This window comes from Populus euphratica, unplaced genomic scaffold, assembly GCF_000495115.2.
Source record: "Populus euphratica unplaced genomic scaffold, PopEup_1.0 scaffold3.1, whole genome shotgun sequence".
Classification (NCBI taxonomy): domain Eukaryota; kingdom Viridiplantae; phylum Streptophyta; class Magnoliopsida; order Malpighiales; family Salicaceae; genus Populus; species Populus euphratica.
In genome coordinates, this window is record NW_011499847.1 from 4,546,520 (window position 1) to 4,568,445 (window position 21,926).

At 34.0% G+C, this 21,926-nt stretch overlaps 2 protein-coding genes across 2 annotated transcripts; one reads left to right on the forward strand and one right to left on the reverse strand.

Moving 5' to 3' along the window:
* The first annotated feature begins 3,125 nt into the window (after positions 1 to 3,125).
* On the forward strand, positions 3,126 to 10,538 carry LOC105108976 (QWRF motif-containing protein 2). The gene is made up of 6 exons (XM_011003518.1): positions 3,126 to 4,977; positions 7,536 to 7,655; positions 8,699 to 8,815; positions 8,901 to 8,990; positions 9,896 to 10,003; positions 10,091 to 10,538. The coding sequence occupies exons 1-6, from the start codon at positions 3,541 to 3,543 to the stop codon at positions 10,169 to 10,171; spliced, it is 1,953 nt and encodes a 650-aa protein (XP_011001820.1). The 5' UTR covers positions 3,126 to 3,540; the 3' UTR covers positions 10,172 to 10,538.
* Positions 10,539 to 14,856: 4,318 nt separating this feature from the next.
* LOC105108981 (LOB domain-containing protein 39-like) lies at positions 14,857 to 16,068 on the reverse strand. Its single transcript, XM_011003529.1, has 2 exons — positions 15,753 to 16,068; positions 14,857 to 15,580 (listed from the first exon to the last, which is right to left on the reverse strand). The coding sequence occupies exons 1-2, from the start codon at positions 15,934 to 15,936 to the stop codon at positions 15,141 to 15,143; spliced, it is 624 nt and encodes a 207-aa protein (XP_011001831.1). The 5' UTR covers positions 15,937 to 16,068; the 3' UTR covers positions 14,857 to 15,140.
* Positions 16,069 to 21,926: the final 5,858 nt, after the last annotated feature.

A 21,926-nucleotide genomic window follows, 5' to 3' on the forward strand; every position in this document is an offset into this window, starting at 1 on the left:
ATGTTGAAGTTATATATGATTAGAGAACTATAGCAATCAGACATGCGACTCTATACCTCTCCATTTCCATTTGCAGCTGACTATCATTGCTTTCTGTTTCTTTTTGGATCACAACTAGTCAACTAGGTTTGGCTTCGAAGGGACCCAATGCCCAATTGGAAATAACTTCAATGGAAAAATAAATTTTGCTGAGGGTTTCAGGCAATCGACCTTGTTTCATAGTCTTGAAACATAACAGCTGAGTTTAGGCATGTCCAAAACCAATCTAGTTAATATCTAACGGTCCCCTAAGCACGACATAGAACTGAGAAAGCAAGGCCAGCTAGTGGGCTGGAACTTGGAAGCGGGGCAAGATGACGACAAAGTTAAGGAGGGAATTCTGAGAATTAAAAGGCGTTAAAAGCAAGGGTTTTCAGAGGGGCTGAGAGAGATAGAATGAGATGTCGCATCTTATTATATAATTATTAGCATAAGAAGTATGATTATTAACTAACAAATGGCTTATATAGCTTAGCTTAGCTTGCAAAAATCAACAAGGCAAGGCGTTTGTTCTTGTCACTTCTTAAAACTTTTCTTCACGTTAGTAGCATTTTCATATTGATGACACCAGCAAGCTCCATTGTCTGCTTGAGAGCTCTTTTCATCGATGCTGTCTCTCTCAGTCCAGCTCAGGTAGCCCTCTCTTTCTTTATCCCTCTGTGTTCTTTTAATCTCGTTAACGTTTCATCTCCTGCTCCGTCGACTACTGATCCAGGAGGTTAATCACACCCACACGAGTTCTTTGTCACCTTCAAATGTTTTTTTTTCCTTTTTTGTCGCGCCATGATATAATATGTGATTAAAAAAAACACCTTAATTATAAGATTATTATGCAGGTACAAAAAATTCTTCATTTCATCTAGCATTTGGGATGAAATCCCTTTTCTGTTATCGGAATTCAAGTCTTCATTAAAATTGTGAGAGTAATTTTTTTTTATAAATACTCTAACCTTCGTATATGAATAACTGATTTGCTTTTAAATCAAATTTAATATCAATATATAAAAACATGACTAAAATATACATTTTAATATTATCCTCGTTGGTTTTATTATTTAAATTGGGAGAAGATCAATTCATTCGATATATAGTAATTTTTAAAGATATTTTTGACATCATTGTATGAAAATCATCATGGAAAAATAAAATTGTGGGTGTAAAACGGAGCAGTAAAACGAATGTTTCAAAAGCTATATGCTGGTAATGTTTTGAAGTTGTGGGTGTACGGTTGTGTAGTCATTATGAGTACTGTTGAACGACTGTGTTTGAAAATGACCCAGTGTGAGCTCAGGCTTACTACCCTATGCTTCTTGGCTAATCCAACAGCAAAGAAGTGACTTCCGAACGAGTGACTTGCAAAATGCCAAGTTCATGTACGCACGCGAGATGCTCTGCCAATTTTGCAATTATTTGTACGCACATTTGGTTTTAGAAAAAAACAATTCTTTTCTTTTGGATGGCTAGAGATGCTGCTGCCTAGGAGCCCATTTGGAACTCTGTCCATAATTATTTTTGAAGAATATTTATTTAAGAACAGTTTTAATCATAATTATTTTTGAAGAATATTTATTTATTTAAGAACAGTTTTAGAATTCAAAAACAAACAATCCCACTAGCTTTTTATTTTTTTGAAGCAGCTAGATTCGTACCTCTACTGTTTAATTATGGTCATTCCTCGCCAAGAACACTGTTTAATCATGTTCAATTGATGGTACACGATGGTGTCATTGCTCTATTAATTTCTTTTTTTTTGCTGGGCACTGGTTTCATTCATTTGACCCCTTGGGGCCAGAAATTTGGTTCTCAGACATGATGAAAAGGATCCATAAATCAAGTAATGTGATGATACGAATCAAAGTAGATGACCCCAGCAGCCCTGTTTTGTCCTCTCCTCCCCCTTCGAGGGAGCTATAATTGTGAGTAAATGCTTAAAAACTTGTAATACCACCTGGAATTAATTAAAAAAAATAGTTAAAGGAGAGGAATTGATAGTTCAACTACTTTCAGTGACGACTTTCTTTTTTGGTTTGGATTGCCTGTATCAACTTTCAATTGTTACAGTAACAGCGCATGCTAGAAATTAAAAAAAATGGTTGTTTTAAAAATATTTTTAATTTCTTTTAGAAATATTTATTTTTAATATTAATATATTTATTTTCTTTTCTTTTCAAAACTCATTTTCAATCACAACTACAAACACCTTAAAACACTAGTCAACATGTTTTTCCTATAATCACTTAAAAAGAAAAAAACTTAAATGAGTGTTAATTTTTGTGTTAGAAATTACTTTAGTGTTAGATTTTGTATTCAAATTTTTTTAAAAAAATTTGAGATACAATAATTTAAAAATAAAAAATATTATTTTATTTAATATATTTTTAATTAAAAATATATTAAATAAAATAATATTTTTTATTTTTAAATTATTGTATCTCAAATTTTTTTAAAAAAATTTGAGATACAATAATTTAAAAATAAAAAATATTATTTTATTTAATATATTTTTAATTAAAAATATATTAAATAAAATAATATTTTTTATTTTTAAATTATTGTATCTCAAATTTTTTTAAAAAAATTTGAGATACAATAATTTAAAAATAAAAAATATTATTTTATTTAATATATTTTTAATTAAAAATATTTTTTAAAATAACTAACATGTAATATTAAAAAAAACTTGTAAACTCATCATGTAAATAAATCTCTCTGAAAACATGTGAGTATTTTAATATAATAATAACATGGAATGGAGTATGATGACCTGTGCACTTAGCAAGGTACAAGCATGATTTTATACTAATGCTTGATTCATCAAGTGTCACGATCTTTAATTAGTTTCTATAAAATAAATTAACAAATCATCAAGTTTTTCCCCTAAATCATGAAAGATGGGCTCTGCACGTACCTAAACCAGCCAGAGAAATTAAGTTAACGGGTTTCTTCATGTGTTTTGGAGACACAGACACCACCGAGAAAAAAACATAAAAAAACACGAACTCTCCCAAACAAGTACCAGAATTTTATACAAAAATTAAGGTTGTGTAGGGTAGACTAGAAAACCGAAACGAAAACCATACTCTTAACTATAATTTAAAGTTTTATCAGAACTTAAAAATGGCACAAACACAATTAAAATATCATAACTTCTCTTCAAAGATTCACCAAAACCCACACCCAAAACACACACTCACATAAGCACACCTGTGTGTCTCTCCTCTCTCAAATGTCAAATCTCACCTCTTTCACCAACTCTTTCTGATCTCTCTCTCTCAAAACCCAAAATAGTAGTAAAAGCTAAAAATACAGACTGATCCCTCAGTAACCCGTCTTGGGTTTCCTATTTCTTGCTCAAGATCCTAACTTTCACCACCTTTTTTGCAGGATTTAGGCATGAAACCTACAATGTTGTGTCTTTGAGAAGCCATGAGCAAAGAAAAACCGGAACTTTTTTCAAGAGCCAATGTGAGACACTCATAAACCAGATTTATCACACACAGAATGGTGGCTGCCATTCCTCAAGCAGCAGCAGCAGCGGCTAGGTCAACTGACAAAACCCCTAATCTAACGAGACCCCCACTTTTACCTTCAGAGAAAGACCACCAACAAAACAATGGTAGTGCCCACATTGCAACAAGAAAACCCAGAGGCAAACAAGTACCTTCTAGGTACCTCTCTCCCTCTCCTTCCACTTCCACTTCTACAACTACCACCACCACCACCACTTCAAGTTCTTCATCTTCGAGTTCTTCTTTTCCAAGGAGATTTGCTTCACCATTACTTTCAAGGTCTACAAATTCTGGACCCTTACACACACCATTAACGACAACTAGATGTTCTCTTCCTTCCGGGTCTAAAAGATCCCAATCTGTTGATAGAAGGAGGCCTGTTACTTCTTCAAGGCCAACGACACCAAACCCTCAGCGCACTGCAACTGAAATATCAGCTGCTACAAAGATGTTGATTACTTCAACAAGGAGCTTATCAGTTTCTTTTCAAGGCGAGGCCTTTTCGCTTCCAATTAGTAAAGCTAAGTCAGTGACACCACCACAAAACAATGTGGTTAGAAAAGCCACTCCTGAGAGGAGGAGAGCTACTCCAGTGAGAGATCAGGGTGAGAATTCAAGGCCTATGGATCAGCATAGGTGGCCAGGGAGAAGTAGAGAAGGGAATTTGAAAGAGCGGAATCCACTATTGTCCAGGAGTTTGGATTGTAGTGTTGTTGATGGTGGCAGCGGAGATAGGAGGGTTATTGGATCTGGGTTTTTTGGGGTCAAGTCATTGCAGCAGTCTGTTGTTGACGAGGGTAGGAGGTTGAGCTTGGATTTAGGCAATGCTAGGCAAAACACAGATACTATTTCTGTAAATGAGTCATCTTTTACTGGTGATCTTACTGCTTCTGATAGTGATAGTGTTTCCTCTGGTAGCACTTCAGGAGTGCCAGAAATTGGTAAACGAAAAACTGCTCCTCGTGGCATTACTGTTTCGGCAAGGTTTTGGCAGGAAACCAATAGCAGGTTGAGGAGGTTGCAGGATCCATGTTCACCCTTGTCTACTAGTCCTGGTTCTAGAATGGGTGTTTCACCAAAGGCTATTCAATCAAAAAGATTTAGTAGTGATGGTCCTTTGTCATCTCCAAGAATGATGGCGGCTTCACCTATAAGGGGAGCTACACGGCCTGCATCTCCTAGTAAACTTTGGACAACTGCAGCTTCATCTCCATCTAGAGGGATGTCCAGTCCTTCAAGGGTGAGATCAATGAGTAGCAGTTCACCCTCAATTCTTAGTTTCTCTGTTGATTTAAGGAGAGGGAAGATGGGGGAGGATAGAATTGTTGATGCACACATGTTGAGGCTTTTGTATAACCGTTATTTGCAATGGCGGTTTGTAAATGCAAGGGAAGATGCTACCTTCATGGTGCAAAGACTGAATGCAGAGGTATGGTAAACTGACATCATCCAGTATGTACACTGTTTTCAATTTATTCACTCCAGTTTTTTTTTTTTTCTTAACGTAGTTTATATCTGGTGAATGTGTTTTTCATTGGTGATAGTTGATGTGTGCTTTTTGTTGGTAATAGTTGATGTCTTCATTTGGGCTTGTGACCTTGAAAATAATTTCCATTTGAAATCTGAAAGTGAATGCTTGATGAATTTCTTTCACCGGGTGCTAGCTTCTTTATATTCACGGGAAACATTTGCTCTCGCATGATGTAAACTGTTTAGGACTTTAAGCATCAACGAATAGTCTTTAAGAGTGGAAAAACCAAGGAAGCATTTAATAAATCCGCTTCCAAAGTCCAAACAATGGAGGACAACCCATGAATCTAAGCAAGTGCATTTCTGTGTGTATTTCGTTGAGAGGATAGGTTAGGGAATGAAGGACCTTGACTTAAGCCTATTTGCAATGGTGCTGGAAAAGGATGACATTAAGGAGTTTGGAAACTTGATTAAGTACTTGCGATAGAGTTTGCTTTCTGGATGGCTTTGGCCTCCTATTTTTTAAAAGGAGTGCTACACTATTGATAAGGACGGACTTCATTATGCAATTGAGGATTTATGCTATCTTAAATTCACGAGAGCCAAGCTGACATAGTCTATCTTTGTGCCTAGGACAATATTCTACACAGTATAGTGCTTTCTTTAGATAGAGGAATGGCCAATACTCCATACGCTCACTGTTCCCAGGCGATCTGCATCCTTTATACAAGACCCATGTGGAATTCTGGGGCTTAGGTATGCCACAAGTACCTTAAAGAAACATTTACCATTGATACACATAATCAATACAACTACAATATGGACCCATTTATTGTTTTGGATTGTTCATCTGAGTCCATGCTAGAATGGAAAGCAACATTGGGCAGACCGAGTGGGAACTAGCAGGGTAGAAGTTGTATTTGTCTAGAAGGGCTGTTGACTATACAAATCTTCCCTTTTAATATAATTCAATTTTCACAATCAGAGCACGGATGCGTAAGAAATTTTAAAATGTTCAAGGGATATTTCTGCTGGAAGAGTGCTAAAAGTGGAAAATGGAGGAGGTGTACGAAGGAAGTTCAAATATCATTTTAGTAAATGTGAATATAAATGTTTTAGATAGGATAAGGAAGTTTCTACTTTGAATAAAGCACTTTTAGTTCTGTGATTTTGGTCTTGTGAACATGGGAAAAGACAGTTTGAGGCATACAAGACAAGTGATTTCATTTTAGTAAATGTGAAAATACTTATTTTAAATAGGATAAGGAAGTTGCTGCTTTGAATAAAGCACTTTTAGTTCTGTGCTTCTGGTGATACTAGCATGGGAAAGGGCAGTTTGTGGAGATGGATGGTAGACTCAAAAAAGGGAAGTGGATGAATATTTTCCATTTTTATTGTGTTCTTGCGGAAAATATTAGGGGAGATTGTAGTATTTTTCATTTTCTCTGCTTGTGGTATTTGGATGTTATGAGAGATGCTTTGACTTGACTGTTGGGCGGAAGCTTTAAATCCCTTTTGAGAATTGTTTCTTGATGCTGTTATAGAGGTCCTTGGAGGCTTCAGTATCTGAATATCTTCTGTTCTCCTGTCCTTTGAGGTTTAGAAGATGGGACAGGATTGATAATTGGTGCAAACACTTCCATTCTGGGTAGTTTCAGAGTTTGTGGTGTAGGGTATGTCAGAGTTTTTAATGGCTGTCCAATATGAAAAGAGGCGAACTTATCATCTAAATCTTTTTACTTATTTGGGGTTGTTTCTCCTTCACATGGTGCCTTCTCTTCCAAAAGCACATGGAAGGAAAAGTTGCATCCTAAAGTGGGAGTCTAGCCTTGTTTTTTTTTGTTTACCAGCCGTACTTGCCTGACAGGCATGTTTGGTTCAAGCTGGTAAAGTCTAAAGGGTTAGGGCAAGTTTAGCTCCTGTTTCTAAAACCTGTGTTTTTCCCCTCCTTAACATTAACCCTTTTTTTCATTCTGGAAATCTTGTTTGCCTAGCTGTTCTTGGAAACAGTTTCTGGAATGTTGTTTCCACAAAAAAGCTCCATTATTAACAACAGGAAGAGGTTGGTTTATGTGTTCCAAAAGCTTTCCTAAAGAGATGTCATGAAGAAACAATATTCTGCCTAAGAAAAATTTGGCTAGGTTTTTTCTCCCGTGTGTTTCTGAAATACATTTTAGAGAACAGGAACTGAATAGGATCACCAGCATTCAGCATAAATGAACTTCTATGCACCTAAAGGTCATCCAGTACTCTCTCCCTCCCCTTTTACTTTGTATCTAGGTTTGTGTTTCATCGATGACTTTTTGTACGCATTGACCATGTGTGGCATTGCTTTAATTCAGGAGCTTGTTCTTGCAGTACTGCCTGCAGAAATTTCTGTTTGTACTGGCTTCTAGGCCCTATACACTAGCCTGAAAAATTTTTATTGAAAAGAGTCATGTTGTTGCCAAGATTTCGGGATTAATGTAGCAGACATATTGCTGTGATTTTTATACTCAATGTTTTTCATTGTACCAGAAAAATTTGTGGAATGCATGGGTAACAATCTCAGAACTGCGGCATTCTGTCACTCTCAGAAGAGTCAAGTTACTATTGCTGAGGCAAAAGCTGAAGCTGACTTCTATCCTCAAGGGACAAGTAAGATTAAGATATTCACATAACTTTTGTTATGGTATTGAACCTCTTAATATTTCTGATAAATTATCTTCTTTCAGAACTGGATTATCTCTTACCCTCTTTATATTTATGCTAAGCTTAAATCTTGATGTTTTGAACGGCAATGCATGATGGAACTTTAGTTTATAAAGTGATGTAAACTGGAAGTAACTTGGAAATGTTTAGAAATCAACCACATCATTCTATGGAGATTTGGGATGCTATGACCAAGTATGCGACACCTGTCTTGTTTTTCTGGGGGCTTTCAGGGAATAGTGAGAATTTTAAAATCTAATTTTTGTCACCATCATTTTGCCTTTATATCTTATGTATGTCCTAATTTTGCTGTCATTTCATCTCTTTTCCTGCATGTCATATCTCTTTACTTGAAGATTCACAGCTTGAGAATTAGTAGAAAAGTTAAACCTGGGAGATCAATTTAGCCTTAAAGATGCATATGGTTTTGTATTTATACCTGGTGGACTCAGACTGGTCAATTTCCCTGATACTGTGACTTGTTTGCAGCATGCAGATTTTGGATCTGCTGTTTCCCTGCTCTTAACTGCTATTTGTGCCCCAAACACCTTCTAATATATCATTTTCTTTTTATGTAAACTTCTATTTGGAACCTGACCTGAAAACAATGAAGACTATTAAATTGTTTCTAAAATTTATTTAGAGGGGATTCTGAAATTGTCCCATGCGCTGGTAAAGCATTTAAAGGCCTTGGTGTTTGCTGTGGTATAGATGCCTGTAGAGCTTTATCTAGATTTTCTTTAGTTTATTGTGAATTTATTCAGGAGTAACGTTTTAATATGAGTTGGTCATCCACCTTCTATTTTAAGGTTCACCGATTGATGAATTATTACTTACCAGCTCCTTCTAAGGATTGGTCATGTTGATTGTGTTGACTTAGTTGACTGTTATTTTTCCCTGTTTTGGCACTGCCAGAAACACATTTAGTTTGTAATCATTCTGCTTTTCTCATCTTTATTGCTGAAGTTTACTGTACTTGGTGAATGCAGATTGCCCATTTAGAAGAATGGTCACATCTTGATAGAGGTCACTCGAGTTCTCTGCAAGGAGCAACCGAAGCTCTGAAGGCCAGTACTCTTCGCCTTCCTGTTGTTGGAAAAACAGTGGTATGTTCATTAAACATCTAAGATAAAAGGCAGCATTTTACAAGCACAATACCAGGTTAACAAACTTTACTTTCCTATGTTACAGGCCGATGTACAAAATCTGAAGGATGCTGTTGGTTCAGCAGTTGATGTAATGCAAGCAATGGCATCCTCTATATGCTCGCTATCATCAAAGGTAGCTCATTCTTTGTAATTATAGTTATATATAATATCATGAGCTCGAGAAAGGGGTCCATTAACTATTAATGTCTTACTCGTGCCATATATTCTTCTAAAATATAACATAGTGCCTTGAAGACAAACAATGAGTTATTTAGCTTTGTCTACTAGTTTTTAAATGTAAGAACAATAAATATAACATGGTGTTCTTACTGCTATGTTGATGAAGAGTCAGGTTTTGCTAACTAGCTTGGTCACCCAGTTTTGACTCTGGTTTGAGGGAGTTTGGTGGATTATTCCCAGTCCGGCTCACGGTTTGACTGGGTGGACAGGTCCTGTCTTTTAAGTGCTGGTTAATGCAGTCGGCCACTACTAATGGTTTCTTTATTCTTTAGGTAGTGTTTGGCATTGATTGCATTTTGGAAGTTTTTTTAAAAAAAATTTAAAAAATATTTTTTATTTTGTTTTAAATTAATATGTTTTTGATGTTTTTAAATCATTTTAATATGTTAATATCAAAATTTATTTTTAAAAAATAAAAAAATATTTTAAAAAGCAACCATATTATTGCACATACTCTTAATACCTGAAATCCCATTCTCCCTAAAAAGAAAATCAGTCTTGACCTTTCAAGTCTGTGAAACAGACATTAGCTCAGTCATTCAATCTTGATCTCCTATGACATCGACTGTCATTCCTGAACCCAATAGTGCCAGTACTCTGTCTTCTTGTTTATCTAATTCCAAAATGCCATAGATCTTATTGAGAGTTTATTTATTCTGGCGCTGATAAATCAAGGGAAGGGGCCATGGAAAAAATGCACTATTGCAATTAAATTTGCTTAAAATCATTTGGTTGCCGCTTCCCGGACTTTATAGAGATGCATTTACTCGCACATCTAAAACAACTTGTCATTCACAGGTGGAAGACACGAATTCATTGGTGGCTGAACTTGTTAATGTGACTGCTAAGGAAAGACACATGCTTGAACAATGTAAAGATTTCTTGTCCACCTTAGCAACCGTGCAGGTAATGGTTCTATCTTCTGGCTACACCAGGATTAGCGAATCATTTTCCTCCAAGTCTGCTTATGAAATATTGTATATTTATGAACAGGTTAAGGATTGTAGCGTGAGAACACATATATTACAACTTAATCGTTTACCAACTACCACCAGCCTGACAACACGTGTGTAGAACTGATCTCACTTGACCACTCACTCTAAAATGCTAACATCACTCCCGACTCTTCTTTTTCTTTTGGGTGGAGGTGCATTGAAGGTAATAAACATGGAATGAATAGTTAGTTTTGGCTTCACCTTTGGCATTTTTTGGAACCAGTTGTGGTCTTGTATTTCTTTTATTTCATTTATCTTTATATCCGAAGATGACAGGAAGTGGTTTTTCGCCTCCTACTAATTAGCTGTACACAGCAAAAAGGAAAGTAATGTATATTTATATATGTAACATGCACGGTGGTTCATCTGATTACTGAAAATTATGTAGTTCTTGATCTACTTGTTCTTGTAATCTTAACATGATGTTGTCAGCTTGTCATTCGTGATTTTCTGGCCGGGAGAGTCTAGTTACAAGGCTTAATAGTTAGTTCACTGAACAAGTGATAACATTGCAAAACATGGTGTGTGATTTGAGTGAAACCAGTCATGGTGTCAGCTCTCTGCCAAATCTTTATATGTCAACGATTATGCATACGTTCGGCGGGGCCTAGCATGGGCATGAGTGATGTGCCTTGCTCCAAGTAACGATGAATGAATACGGGCAGAACTTGGCATAGAATACTCAAAACTGTGAATTTGTATACTCGAGAAATGTGTAGCTTGTAGTACCGAGTTAACCTGTACGTATTGAATGAATTTTTCAATTTACCAAGCGAAAGAGTCGTGTATTGCCACCTCAAAAACAATGAAAAATATATTTTATCAAACACTTACGATGATGATTTTCTGTTCTTCCCGTTGACATTTTTCTTCCTTTGGTAAAAATGGGTGTGTGGATATCGAAGAAAAAAAGGGGTGCTTATCGTATATGTAATTTTTCTCATACATTACATTGACTGTATAGACTAGGAAAGTCAGCGACAGCTCATGTTGTGGCAGAGCTTCCGGCGCATGGGGAAGTGAAAGTCCACAGCCTACCGAAGATCTAACCTCTAATTTCAACAAAGGATCCAACTTCTACTTTTTAACGAAGATCTAACCTAATTATTAATATTATTTCAAGTGTAATAATAGAATCCATCAACACCTTTCCATCTTTAGCCGCCGTCTCCTACATGAACATATTTGTCGAATCTCAGCAAAAGCAAAACCTTTCTTTGATTCTTGTTACATCGCTGAGTAGTAGGGTTGTTTTTTAAATAATTTTTTATATTATAATATATGTTAATGTTATTTTTTTATTTTTAAAAAATTATTTAATTCTTTCTAATAATATTATATTAAAATAATTTAAAAATATTAAAAATATATTAATTTAAAATAAATAAATAAAATAATTAAAAAAACACGGTTGAAATGTAAAAATAAACAAACTATACTTTTTATTATTATTTTCCAATGAAACAAGTAAAGCACGTTTTAATTGTCCATTCAGATGTCCTTTTTTGATTGCCATTTTTTTTTATCTCATGGTTCGGATAAAAATTAATGGCCACCCACACCTTGGAGATCTGACATTGCATCTTCAGAGTTTACTAAACTTCTTGCTGCTCCTTAAACTGTCTTGCTCTCTGTTTCTTTAGAGCTTCAATCCCTAATCAAGTATTAAGAGATTATTATACTGAAAACTAGTTAAAAATAAACTCTAAGCTATAAAAATTAGGGTGACTGTTAATCATGGCATTGAAAACAGGGCCAATCTGTTCCATCATATGGTCAAATCTCGGATCTTAATTAATCATGACTGCATATCAGGTTTGTGAAATGTGAACTGTTGTAACTTTAACATTTCAACTTCATGATTTGAAGAACAGGGACGGTGATTATTTGAAACGAGGAAAGGTTATCAAGGCATGATTTCATTATATATGGTTTGTGGAAATGATCATGAGAAAATCTTGCATTCCTTCCAATGTGAGTGCCATCTGGTTTACAGGACCCTAATATACCAGGAACAAGTTTTCGACAAAAATCTTCCATGTTGGTATAGTAAACAAACCGAGAAGCATATTTTCGGCTTGCCGGCTTCCTTTAAGCTGAAAATATAAAGAACATGAAAAAAAAAAAAACAATTTTCTCCGTCCAAAAAACAAGATAGAAAACTATTTTTTCAACCTTCTAATGAATTTGGAGAAAAAACAATTCAATGCTTCTCCATAGTTTTCTTTTACAAGTTTTTCACTATTTCTGAAATGAAGGAAAAATAAGCAATACATTTTTTCTTTTATATAAAAGTAATTTTTAGCCATGTAAATGTTAAAATTATTTTTTATATATTTTTATAATTAGTTAGTGCTGTAATTTATTTATTTTATTATAAATATAATGTAAGATTTTAGTTTTTTAGTTACAAGTATAATTTTTTTCATGATAATATTTAATTTGAATGAAAGATAATGTTTTATAATTTCTTTTGGTACACTGGAAATAAAAGAAGCAAAAACTAATCTCCTTTATGATATCTAGTGCCCATCGAATCTGCAAGAAGAAGAGCACTTAAACCTGGAGGTGGATTCTCCCGTATACAAATCTCAGCGAGATTTCGAGCACCATGCTTTGCCATGAAGTCAGCACACGAGTTGGCTTCTCTTAATATACGAAGAAGATGAGCCTCACATTCTCTTGAAAGAAGCTTTTTGGTATCCACGATAACAACCCCAAGTTTTTGAAAAATGGAATTCCCATCATGAATTAGTCTTGAGGCATCTATAGAGTCCAAATTGCAAATGATCTTCCTATAGCCTTGGTTCCAAGCTAGAACTAAACAGCCATGTTTAATATCCAGAAGCTCTGGAAGCAAGTTGGTGTCACATCCTCCAATGCTCGAAAAACCCACAAGCCATTTCCCTTCATTATCCCTAATGACGCCTCCAAGACCAATCTTCCCCGAGTTACCTTGTGAATTGCCATCAACATCCAATTCCACTAATCCCACATCAGTTCCGCACCATGAGATAGTTTGCTATTTTCTAATGTTGACAGCTTGCTGGACCCAAGCATTGCAAAGATCCTCCTTAAAAAGATGAATTTGCCTCATGAGCCAATTGTCACCTGCATAATTCTCCCTATAAGCAATGATGTTTCTAGACCTCTAGATCCACCAAATACCCTCAAGAAAAAGGAACGAATCATTAGAAGAAACCATTTGTCAACACCGTTCCACAACATTTATGTTCCAATACCCGAGAGCATTTACTAGTCCTATATTTTTCCATATGATTCTAGCGAAGTGACAATCCTGCAGTCAATGGAAAACACTTTCCTCCTCCTGGTTGCAGCAGCCACAGATAGAAGTATTAGAAATATGTTGTTTGTAGCGTAGAAGCTTTGTAGGAAGACAGTCGTGAATAATATGCCAACCCATCGTCTGAACTTTCTCAAGAGCTTTTACCTTCTAAACCCTGATCCAAATTGGGTTCCCTTGCAGCGTTGTAGATCTGTCCAGTAGCTAATGAAAGGCAGACTTAGAATTGTAAATACAAACATCATTAGCTTCCCAAATAATCCTGATATCTGGATGAGGAGTAGCCAGAATACGAACAACCATGCTAAAGTGTTAAGACACCTTCTGAAAACACTGTCATCATGTTTCCAAAGTTCCAGTAGTTATTTTGCCACAGATCTTGTACTTTCAACTTGAAGTCACAGATGTGAACAGCATCAACCTGTGAACCACCTTATAATTCGATTACCATGAATATAAATATTAAGATGATTATTATATATTATTTTTTTGTGGAAAAATTGTGGAAAATAGTTGTTTTAATCTTGATGCATTTTTTTTTAAGAAAATCCTCTTCGTTTTTGATAAATGAGTACATTTTTCAATGTTTTATTGTATAGTCATGTGTGTTTATACTTGATGATTATTAAGAAAAATAAGAAAGGGTCATGGATGGTCCATCATTTGTATTTATGGTGATGAAGCAACAGAGCCGAGTAATAAAATGATAATTCGACATGGAACCCATTTTCTGGATTGAGGAGGGATATGTTGCTAGCCTTTTGGCTATTGGTTACATGAAGAGGCCATTAGTAAAATAAATTAACAAACAAGCAAATAGTGGAAGGAAAAGGAGAGGGAGAGTTGGAGATAGGCTACAAGTACATGTAAAGGGAAATCCAATGCTGACAAACCGCTAGCGGAGGCCTTGAGTTTGGGGAAGAAAAGGGGCATAATGAAATAGCAAGTGCCTCTTTCATGGTAGCAAAAGCCATTGAAAGTCATGAATGGCATCAATCGTGCGGGGCATATCTTTCATTCACTATCCAAAATTAGAAAGCGAAAGCCGATAGAAGTAGAATATTAACAATCAATGTACCGAACGCAATGAAATTATATGATATTTTATAACCTTATCAAGCCTTATACATGAACTCTACTTTCTACAATGTTATGATTCTTCTTTGTGAGTGGGACTCTAGTAGTGTGGGCGGTTCGAGATGTTTAATGGCTTGGGTACATCGGACAACAACTAAAGGTGAAGAATGACTCAATATTCCAAATTCAGAAAAAGTGGATACATCCATGGCAATGATCCAAAATCATCATCTCAAGTTCCCAATTAAATCATTACCAACTCCAACAAATAGTCATGCCGCCATCTTGGAAAAGAAATTACAGGATTAAGAAGAAACTAAGGGATCGAAGACATGGTTGATTTCTTTATTCATGATGGCTTCTAGCCTTTCAGCTCATATTAACCCTCTGCATAGATCAATAAAGTGGGAAATGATACTGTATGCTAGCTAATTAATCTCCTGGGAACTATCGAGATCTTGATACCTGAAAGCCCTAGAGAAGAAACTATGTTACGCCGAAGTGAAAAATGACTTGTTCAGTCGCTCATGTATGCGTATACAGCATAACACTGATCACAGACAACAAAAGCCTCAATGGTAATACATGAATAGCTGTTGATAAGTTTCTCTACGACAGAATCATTCTCAGGTCTAATAGATGTCCCAGCTGCTCCTCCTGTAGCTTGTTAAACAAACAGTCTCAAAAGCTTTGGTTCTCCTCCATCGTGAAATCTGCAATTATTCCCCGAATCACTCTCCAGTGTTGTGGTTTCAGACTCTTCTGGTGGTGTATCCACTCGCTGGTACATCAAGCTAAGATCAAGATCAGTCCTCATCGGTCCACGCTTGGCCACATCAACATCCCTCTTTCTCTTCAATGTTTTTGATCCTGAACTGACATGATCTGCTGACGGCCTAAAACTATCACATTCCGAAACATTATCAAATTCTGGTCCGAAAACTCTTCCCTCAGGTTCTGGCTGTGGTTCTACTGTGCCGCGGCGAAGCACCGTCATCACCGCCTTCTGGCATACGTGCCAGTTTCCTGTCCGGAGAAGCCCCACAGCTCCACTAACTGGGTTCACTGTTCTTCCCACGGCCTCAAACAAAAGCGATCGAAACAATGCTGAAAAGACCAAACCAAGTAGCAAAACAGAAACTTTTAGCTAGGTTTAATGGTTCTTAAATATATGATCAGCCTCTCAATTATCAAGATTTTTCTTTGTGATGCAAAAGAGTTGAAGTACTTTAGATCTGATAGTTCGTCTAGTGTACATGCATAACGTTTAGAGACTTACAGGGACCTTGGCTTTTGGGCACGGAGGAGATGAAGGACATGAGGCCGGCACGGCCAAAGAACTTGGCAACAAAGACGGTGGCATTAGCTTGAGCTTGGGGACTATTTATCCACTCTATGCATTGTCTAAGAACACAATCCTCGCTACATCCCTTTCGAAGAATTCGACAGCCATTGCAGCTCATTGTTCAAGATCTTTCTTGGGAAAGAAAATAAGATTGTAAGCAAAGAAAAAAAGGATTTCTTTCTTCGGTCACAAGAGAGAATATATAATTGGCGTTAGAACAAGAGAGAAGGAAAGTTACAAGTAACCATATATAGAGATGAGAGCTTGCACTTGGACATATCTTAAGTGGATAATAATTGAAGATGGTTAGGCATATTTAATTGTCCATGGTTAGGTTTAGTTAACTGTGGTTTACTAAGGTATAGCCATCCTAGGGTTAAGCTCCAAAGAGAGTGGGTGAGAGAGCAGCTGCGTGTTTCCGCGAATGATTGGGTTTCCTCTGCCATTCGATGACTTCGAATTCATTTCTCTGTTGGAATATTCTTTCTTTTTTCTGTTTTCTTTTGTTTCCCTCTGAGTTTACTGGGAGAGGGTGGAAAGATCGATAGGGTATCCACACACAGAGTTGCCAAATGTTAGTTTGAAAACATTTAGTGCGTATAAAAATATATGTAAGTTTATCAGAATTTGCATCCTTTTGTATCTTTCCTTTCGAGAGATGAAACAACAGCTAAATTATTCGAGCATGACAATGACTTCGTTGTCCGAATCACCTTTCACATCTTGATTCCAGGTGAAAAAAATCTATCTATGGCTCATTCAAGATAAGCAACTTGTTTAAAATACGAAATGAAAAGAATTTAATCTCCAGTTTATTTATTCTTTTATTTCTTAGGAATCTTGATGTCCACTCAATGTTATTATTTTTTTTAGATTAATATGGGTGTTTGGGTCAGCTTGCGCGCACCACGATTAATTCCACTCAATGTTATTATTATTGTTATATATTATTGTTAGTGTTAGTGTTATAGGAGGGTGGCGGTGTCACACCGGGATAAAAAGGGGCAATTGCCCCTTTAATTTTTTTTTAAATATTTTTAATATTAATATAATAATATGATAATTTAGTGAATGGTTAATATAGAAAAATTGTTATTGAAGCTGATTACATTTTCGTTTTTTCCTTTTTTTCTTACACTAACTATGTAATTTTCTCTTTTACTTTTCCCGCCTCTCTCCCATATATATGTCCAGCTCTTTTCTTGGTTTTCTCCAATATACAAATTTCTTTTCAAGTGCAGTTAAGTAATTGATTTTTTTTACCTTTTAGTTTATATTTTAGGTATTTTATTTATTTATTTTATTGTCTAATTTTAATTTTATTTTTTTATAATTAGTTATTAAAAATATTAGGGTTTATGAAAATTTAAAGATTTTGATATGAATATGTTTAAAATAAATATTTAAATATGCTAATTTAATTATTTAAATATTTTTTCTTATTATAAAAGAATAATTAATATCCATGCAAAACTATTATTCTTGGCATCTCTTGCATTAGTAGAGTAGTTTATTAAAATTTAATATTTTTATATGAATTGTTTGTAAGTAAAATATTAAGTAGAAAACATGTTTTTCAAGTATTGTTCCTCTTACATAGATATTAAACATTGTTTCTCTGTTAAATGTCTAGAAATGATTAAATATAATTTAATCAATATTCTTATTATATGCATATAAATATATAAGTTTTATGAAATGATTTCAAAATATAAAAACTTGAAGAGAATAATTATAATGTAATCTTTTTTACTTTAAAATATTTAAAAATTAATTTTACTTGATATAAATTACTATATACATTTTGAATTGATTTCTAATGCATATCTACATAATATAGTATTTGTAAATAATTTATCCTCTTGTTTAAAAAACTCTAGCTCCACCTAGGAGGCAAAAATAAAAAATACTAATATATTTATATATGTCATTGTTTTTCATTTAATAATAAAATATATATTCTCAAATTAGTTTGTATTTCAATCAAAAAAAAATATTAATGAAAGATGTATATGTCATTATCAATTATTTAATAATTGACATACAAAGCTTTGAAGTTGTTTGGTATTGTGGTTAGAACTATGTGTTTTGTTCCAACCACAGCTTATAATCTCTTGGTAAGCATTTGAAACACAGATTTTAAAGGTGGATTTCACTAAAAATTAAGTTTGCACTGCGAGTTTTGTAAAGCAAAAAATTATTGCTTTTCAATTCATTTTTGCCCGTCTAGTACCAAAGAAAAGAAAAACTCAAGGGCCCTCCCAATTTTTTATTTGCTTCCTTCCTTCTCAGCTCAAGTAGAAGTATTTCTTTAGCAATCATCATCATCTGCACACTGCTAGGTGGATTCACCTAGTACTGTTTATGTGAACAGTCATTATTGAATTGTGTCTAACCCAAAAAAAATTAATTTATTTAAAATTATGTTTTACTCTAAAAAGATAATATTTAATATTATTTAATAATAATATATAAATTGGAAGGAGATCGCATGATAATATAGTATTTGTGGAATTTGACTGCAATTTCAATTTTATTTTTGATGATATTTTACCTGATTTTGGTACACACTCAAAAAACCATAAAAATTATAATTCTTATTAGATAAATTTCATACGTGATGAAATTGTAGATAACTTAATTAAATAATTAAAAATATTTAATATAAAATATTATTTATTTAATGGTGTAATAGTAGTTTTTAAATTTATAATATTTAAATTAAAATTATTAATATATATATATATTTAGTTATTTTATAATTTTAATTTGAAAAATACGTTTAACTAAACATATTAAATTATTTTTTATTTAACCTCAATTTCAAGTACAGTTTTAACTAAATATATATAAATATCAAATCAATATCAATTAAAAATATTTTTTATAAAATATTTTTTTTAACCAACAATCATAAAAGTTTCTATAACACTGAACACAGTTTAAAGGGGTACATTTGCAAAGCGTATGCGGAAAATGGTAAGAAATTAAGCATTATTCAACTAATAAAGAGGAGCATGTATCCATTGCAGTAACAGGCCATGCGTGGCCTCGTGATCAAAGGCTGAATCAATATGCATCCACATTTATATATATAATATTTAATAATAATAAAATGTGTACGGTGTAGTGTATATTAATTCCAACAAACTAAATAAACTATAGATAACCAAAGTTCGTGGAGAATGGGATTCCGATACATGAGGCATCGATATCGAGCTAGCTTTATCAAGGCATTTCTGTTGGTTCTGGGGGCGTTTGGAAGTATATTAATATTTATTTTTTAAGTGTTTTTGGATTATAAATATATTAAAAAATTATTTTTTATTTTATAAAAATTATTTTTTACATTAACACATTAAAATATATAAAAACACTTAAAAAAATATTAATTTAAACTTTTAAAATGTAAGCTCAAATGTGCGGTGGCACAAGGAGGAACCACCCTATACATTTGGCACTGACTTTGTAATAAACGACCAAAAACACGACTTGCCACAATTTCAAACTGTCTTCAGGCAATAGACTAACCATTTACTTTGAGATAAACGGCTAGCAAAACTACAAAGCTTTCAATTTCTTACAACTAATTGTAATTAACAGCAAAGTAATCTATTTAATTCGCGACTCGCATAGAAACCTTTTGATTAGATAAATTATTAATTAACACCATGTTCTGGGTGACTTCTTGTTCTGGGTGACTTGTAGCCGCAGCACATTTTACATGGCCGTTGTTTTTCTCACGGTCCGGATCAGAAACTATTTAATGTTATGTCTATATTGCATTCTAATCCCTTGATCTTGAAAAGTTAAGCGGAATGGTCCTTGGAACTCTAGCAAGCTCATATTATACATGAAAATGCATCGAGATTTGTACATCTTCTTAATTCATTTACCTTAATTAGAGTTAATTCATGAGAGTATACAATTCGCGCAGCACTGGAAAACATTGTTGAGAGAACTATAGAAATATTAATGCATATTCAAGTTTGAGTTTAAGATAACATGATTAATTAATAAATTTGATTAATCTTTAGAAATTAAAGGATCCTATATTGATATTAAGAAAAAGATAAAATATTAATTTGTGTGTCTGAATTATTCATGTGCAAAAATGTAAAACTCAAATACAAAAGTGTTAAACGACAAGGAAGTGTCTTCATTTGGTTGGGTGTTGCAGCAGCATTAATTACCTGTTGATAAATCCTTGCCTTTAGATCTTTTTCAAAATGATTTAATTTGAAAATAAAATATTTGACGTGTGTGTGTATCTTGTGTATCTAGGAAATAGTTGTTTCGAAGTAATTTCTCTCTATATAACATTTATTCAATTAAATTACTTATTTATTTTATGAATATATGAATTGTATTAAAGATTCAAGATTCATTTTAATCTTCTTTAAATATAGAAAAGATTTAGAGAAAAAAATATAAAATATCTTTATTATTAATAACACACACCATATAAGCAAAAACTTCATGAAACTTTTTGATTAACTATAATACCCTTGAATATTCTTGAAAGACTATAATACTTTTAGATTATTTTAATAATCATTATAAACTAATTTAATATACATGTATTCTCAATATTTCTCGTGTAAATTTTTTAATACATGTTTTTATTTTATTTTTTTGCTTGTCATGCTATGTTTCCAATATTGTTTTTTCGTTTTCAATTCAATGCCTAATCTTGTGTTTCTATATAAAACAATTAATATAGCTTTCTTATATGATTTTTTTTTCACAAGCCACAAGCAATTTTCTTTTTATATCAGCATAAACTTCTTTTTTATTCGAATATCACCATAGAAAAACCTTTGATTTTAAGTGTCATTAATCAAATCAAGATAGAAAAACCTTTGATTTTAAGTGTAATCAAATCACATATTTGGACCTAGGGGATCACTAGGTGACCTCGAGACAGGCTACCGATTTTGCTACCGAGAAAGGCTACTGAAGTACGGAACTAAAGAGCCATCCCTCTCGTGAGCCATGTACATGATTAATCCTATGCTCATGGTCATGGGGATTGGCTCTCAGCCTCCAGTGCTTTTCCACACATGATGAGTGCGACCTGCCACTTACTATATTCCTTCCGAATGTTTGCCAAATCATGCGAAAAGGGCCTCTATCTGATCCACTCGAGTCAGGCTGCAATTATCCACTGAATGCATGTAAATTATGACACCCCGTCTTGCTGTGAATATCCAAGGAAGAAGAAGATGATGCACTGGCGTGTAGCTTTCTGGATCCTGATCCGGAAATAATACACAGCTGCATGGTGTCTCCGCTGCTTTTCATGGATGAAGTGGCAGATTATCTGCTCCTCATCAATACAAAATGACATACAGATATTAAGCAGTTCGTAGACTTATCCTCTGAAGTTCTATCCTACGTCCTTCCTCTTGACCTGCATTGAAAGGGCTATGTGAAGTTAATTTTTTTCTGCTACCAAAAAGAATTTAAAAAACCCTAAACTCTTTTAAAAGAAGCAGTATATTGTTAGCCATATCAAGTATCGCTATGCAGGATACCATTAGACACTAGCTGATGATAATAATTGCACTAAACTCGTCCACAACAAGCTTTAGCGATTGCAATTAATTCAGAACAAGTGGATCCATATAGAGGTTAACATATGTGTAGAACTATATTTTCCACTCATTCTAGCTCCCAACATTTTCTCTGCTTTTGAAATTTATGTACCCGAAGATTCTCATCTCATTATCAAGGTGAGGTCAGCCATGAAATATTGTTTGACATGATTAATGCAGGGTTAAGGAGTTGATTTATCCCGTCAAGATATGTTGTTGTTACACGTAATTTGAAAAATATCAAACAAACATGATTAAGCTCATAACCTAAAATCTATCCTAGCTTATGATTTAATTGAATTGACTTGATATTAACCTGACATGACTTGATTAGTTGACTTAATATCCGATTAACCTGATTAAACACATAAAATATAGTTAGATGATGAAAACCAAAGATTTACCCTTGTATTAAGATTTCACCGTAAATTAGCACAGTTGTTATAAGCAAATGATTAGTATCAATTTTAGTGTTAATTGAATTCTAGTACTATATATTTTTATTTAATTT